The sequence below is a fragment of the Gossypium hirsutum genome, chromosome A07 (assembly GCF_007990345.1).
Source record: "Gossypium hirsutum isolate 1008001.06 chromosome A07, Gossypium_hirsutum_v2.1, whole genome shotgun sequence".
In the NCBI taxonomy this organism is placed as follows: Eukaryota; Viridiplantae; Streptophyta; class Magnoliopsida; order Malvales; family Malvaceae; genus Gossypium; species Gossypium hirsutum.
The window spans coordinates 28,195,474-28,200,296 of record NC_053430.1 but is presented as its reverse complement, the minus strand read 5'-3'; the positions used below and the strand labels follow the sequence as shown (position 1 = coordinate 28,200,296).

General features: G+C 30.4%; 1 protein-coding gene and 1 long non-coding RNA gene across 2 annotated transcripts; both read left to right on the top strand.

The window, feature by feature from the left end:
- The first annotated feature begins 412 nt into the window (after positions 1–412).
- LOC121232255 (auxin-responsive protein IAA30-like) lies at positions 413–1,038 on the top strand. Its single transcript, XM_041117897.1, is given in 2 exon segments — positions 413–836; positions 926–1,038. Coding segments are annotated over 2 exon segments (528 nt in total). The 5' UTR covers positions 413–421.
- Positions 1,039–3,618: 2,580 nt separating this feature from the next.
- On the top strand, positions 3,619–4,298 carry LOC107956491 (uncharacterized). The gene is made up of 2 exons (XR_001700125.2): positions 3,619–3,893; positions 4,096–4,298. It is a non-coding gene; the product is annotated as an uncharacterized lncRNA (long non-coding RNA).
- Positions 4,299–4,823: the final 525 nt, after the last annotated feature.

Sequence of the window (4,823 nt, the reverse complement as noted above, 5' to 3'; positions counted from 1 at the left end):
ATGCCGCAAATTAGTGCTGTATGCTACAAACTATACGAACTATATACCCGTGAATTCTTGAACATAACACGAGCTAAGCCAACACCAAACATGGTACTGCCTGCCCATGCACCTCGTGGAGTCAAACTCCAATAAAAATGTTATAACCATTATTAATGTGGTATAGAAGACACGTGTACGTGTCGGCTGCCTTGTCAACATTTCAGCCCACCAACCAACCACAGCCAGTTATATCGTGAAAACTAAGAATTGGCCTTCTTTGATGGACAAATTTCAGTAGCTAGCTTAGTACATAGTTTCCAATTAAAAACCTGTATTTCTATTTGACTAAATACGAGTTTTTCTACTGGTTCTGGTTATTTAAACCCACAGGTGGCGGCTCATTTGTCTTCACTTGAATCTTCGCCAAAAATCTTAGAAAATGGGAAGGGCAACCAGTTCTTCTTCATCTTCCATCGAGAGCAGCACCCATTTTGGGTTTTCAAGCAATGGTGCTTCTTCGTCTTCTTCCTCGCAGAGGGACCTCAGCACTGATCTTAGGCTTGGTCTTAGCATTTCAGCCTCTCGTCCCTACGCAAGGTGTTTACCTAATCATCACAGTATAGTTCAATTTTCTTTTGTTTTGTGCTAATGAGTGAGCGTGTATGTCAGGGGGCAGCCATCGCTGTTAAGGCAGGTAGTTTCTGAAGAAGAAAATGAGTGCAACAGTGCAACTTTCTTCGTAAAGGTGTACATGGAAGGGATTCCTATTGGTAGAAAACTGAACCTGTTAGCTCATGAGAATTACTACGATCTGATAAGGACACTGGAGAACATGTTCAACACAAACATTATCTGTTAAGTTTCATTTCATCATTTTTTTTATTTGAAATGAAACTGAATGCCCTCTTCCGAGTAGTGATGGACTGATGGTTTTGAGATGCAGGGGCTGAACCTGAAGCTGAGATGGATGGAGATCGTTACGAGAAATACCATGTGCTAACATACGAAGACAAGGAAGGGGACTGGATGATGGTTGGTGATGTTCCTTGGGAGTAAGTATTTTAAACCATTTTCATCTCCATTTATATACAACAAATATTCCCTTTTGTCAAAATCAAATTATTTATTATATATAAAAATGATGATGTTCCTTTATAGAAAACCAGAGCTGAATCTGTTTTTGTTTTGTTTTTTTCTTATGCATGTGTAGGATGTTCTTGTCAGCTGTGAGGAGATTGAAGATCACCAAGTGCTAAATTTTGGTACAAAATCCTTTTTTTTTCTTTCTTTTTGTTTTTTTTTTGGGGGGGGGGAGGGTTGGTTTTTAGTGTTGGTGTTTGCTGTGGAGTGAAAATGAATAGGTAGGCAAACAATATGTAGGGTGGGATAGGTTTAGGATTTGGAATGTACATTGCCATATACTAATATAAAAGCTTCAGTTTTGCCTTTGAGCTTTAAACCTTTCTTTCTTTTTAATGAAAGCCTGTTAAGTGGAGTATTTAATGAAACGAGATGCCTCAGGAGATTGTAATTCCGATTCAGAATTGCATTCTAAAGCTAATGGCTCTGCATTCGTTATTAGGATCTGTAATATTAACTGATTTTTTTTTGGTTAATATACTATTAATTACCTAAGTAGGCTTTAATGTTTAGTTTTTTATCACAGTTTTTTTTTTTCTAATTTAGTACTTAAGTTTAGTTCTAGTGTTTACTTTGGTAATAATTTTTTTTGTCCTAGTTAAATATTTGAGTTCGACTTCAATGTTCAATTTAATACTAAATTAACTCGTTAATATTTAATAAACTACATTATATTATTTAATATGAATATTAAATTAAACATTAAAAACAAACATAAATTCAAATATCAAATTAATCTGTAAACATTATAGTAATATTAAAATCCAATTAGCTTTTGATACATTTTGTACGTAAATTTCCTTTGGAATTGATCAATGCAACCCTTTGACAAATTATTGGATTTTAAATATTATTCCTACTATTCCTTTTATGAGAAAAATAACTTTTTTATCAATAGTCAGTAACCTTTTTGAAAAGTAGTATAGGATGACGTTCGAAAGTGGAAGAAAAAATCCTCTAAATATAAGGATAGAAAACATAATAAAAAAGAATCCATCCCTTGCATATGGATAAATTTATATAAACTTTGATTTTATGCATAAAATTTAGATTTAATTCAATTCTCATAAATTATTAATATTATTATTCATATAATATTATTTTATGTTTATATATTGTGTGCACAAATAATTATATTAATCAAATATAAAAATAAATTAATGTATTTATTTTTTAAAATGTATATAATCAGAGGCGAAGTTAGGGGGTTGGCAGGGGCCCCAGCTCCCCCAAAATGAAAAATTAGTATTTAGGCCCTTTAAAAAATTTTAAAATTTTAAATTAGTAAATGTAAAATTGCACTTTGACTCCTCCTAAAATTATAAAAATTTGATTTAATCCTTTAAAAATTATAAAGATATAGATTATAAAAAATTAAAATTTCCCTTGTGTATAATAGAATCAAAAGTAATCACAATAAAAGTTTTATTTATATAATTACACCAAATTAAAGTTTATGTATTAAATTGCAGATTTAATCAAAAGTTCATGTATAAAGTTAACATTTGTCCCTTTTTAAAAATAAAAAATCGACTGAGTCAACTCGATTGATATTAACATTGTTACCAATACATAAGGACGTGAGTCATTAATCCTTAATTATTTTTATTTTTATTATTATCAAAAATTAATCCTTGATTGCTGTTAGCCCAAGAAAGAGACCATTTTGAAATGCCCAAGACAATTGGGTTACTAGCCGCAGTTTTAAATTTATTCAGATTTCAATATTGTGCCGAATAAATCATTTAAAGAATTTTTTTAAAAAAAAATAGTATATTTAAATATAAATCTTAAAAATACGAATTACAATACTGTGGGATTACAATGTCAATTGTGAAAAAATGGGTGTCCTGATAATACATTTAATTCTTATTAAGTTGGGAGCTGAAGGCAAAAAGGGAAGCCTGATACGGATTGATCATAAACACGAGAAACATGGAGGAATAGATGCCCAAACCTATTCACTCCCTACTTTATTCATATATATATTATTATAATGTTAGTAGTGTTAGCGTATTATTCTCAAACCGATTCTTTATAACATTAAACTTGATAATAATAAAAGGAAATGAATGAGCTGGTGAGCACAAAGAGGGAAGGAATATATCTGGGTAAAATTATTTTCAACCTCTTTTATTAAAAATTAGATTGTATTTTTTTTCTCTACTTTAAAATTAGATAAATTAGTTTATGTGCATTAGATTAAAGAATAAACTCATCATTTTGTCAAAAATTTCATTCAATTCTATTGTTAAAAATCAGTCCCTATACGTTAGAATGAGGTACATGTGGAGCACACCACATGTAATTTTTTTGTTATTCTACTAGCTACGTTAAATTTTAACAATAAAGATGTATGGTACTTTTAATAGAAATGACTTATTTACTTTTTAATTTAATCGTATAAAGACTATTCTATTCATTTTTTAATAAAAGGTAAAATGTAATTTAAATCTTAGTCTCTATTATATTTTTACCCATATATATGTGTGTTGAGGATTTGTTGATTGATTGATTCCTTATTAACGTCATAGAACGGTGGTCACCCAAACTACGAAAGCATCCTCTGGGGTGCAGCTATATATAATCAGTGTATGTGAAGCCTCACTTTCCTGCATCTTTTGTCGATCTAACCAACCATGTGCATATGTGTGACATGCGATTGCTGCAAAGCTAAATGTAATTGCAAGGCCGGAGATGCCAATTGCACCGACTTGATCTTAGCCATGGTCATGCCTCCCATTGGAGTTCTCAGAAAAAGAGGACCTAAGGTAATGAATCTTTTTCTTTTCTTTCATACAAAGCTGTTTCCTAATCATAAAACAAAGCTAAAGGTTGTATCTGTATTTTAACCCCCAAACATACCAGATGTCTTTACATTGAGATAAATCCGCTCAACTTGATTTTGATATATGTGTTGGAAAAGCTATATTTGAGTGAAGCTAAGCCCTTTTTTGGGGGAATTTATTGCAGAGACAATTCTGGCTGAGTGTTTGCTTGACAATGGCATTATTTGTGCCGGGAAGCATCTATGCTGTCACCGTAGTCATGTCCAAGGAAAATAATGGAACAAAATAAAATGAGAAATGCGTATTTTATATTTTTTCCCGCCTTATGTTTTCATCAAACTCATAATATAATTGTTAAGTGCTCTATAAATCTATACATAAATCACTTTCATTTAATTAATCTATAATTATTCATACTGTATGATGTGGTCCTCATATCTGTAGTGATATAAAAATCCATATACAAAATGGAGTAGGTTGAAAAGTCACGTGGGGTAAGGAATTCTTTTGTTTTTTTACAAGGGATATGAAGTCCAAATTATCAATTTTATCTTTTTTTTTTGTCAATTTAATTCTCAATCTTCAATTTTTAGTTCAATTACATTTCTTTTATGTAAAAGATAATTAAAGTGTTAAAGTTTTAATGACTTTGACCTAACTGTTTGCATTATAGTCCATGTGTATTTTTTTTATACGGAAGGTTATGCTAAAGCTATAAAAATTTTAACAATTTACTCAATTTTTTCATCTAAAAAATAATAATTTGACTAAATTTTAAAAGTTGAGAACTAAATTGATAAAAAAGAATTAAAGTTAAAATGATAAAAATAGTAAATATTAAGGAGCTAAATTTATCATTATACCTATATAAAACAATTGACAGAATAATTATACTTCCCAAAGTCCAAAATG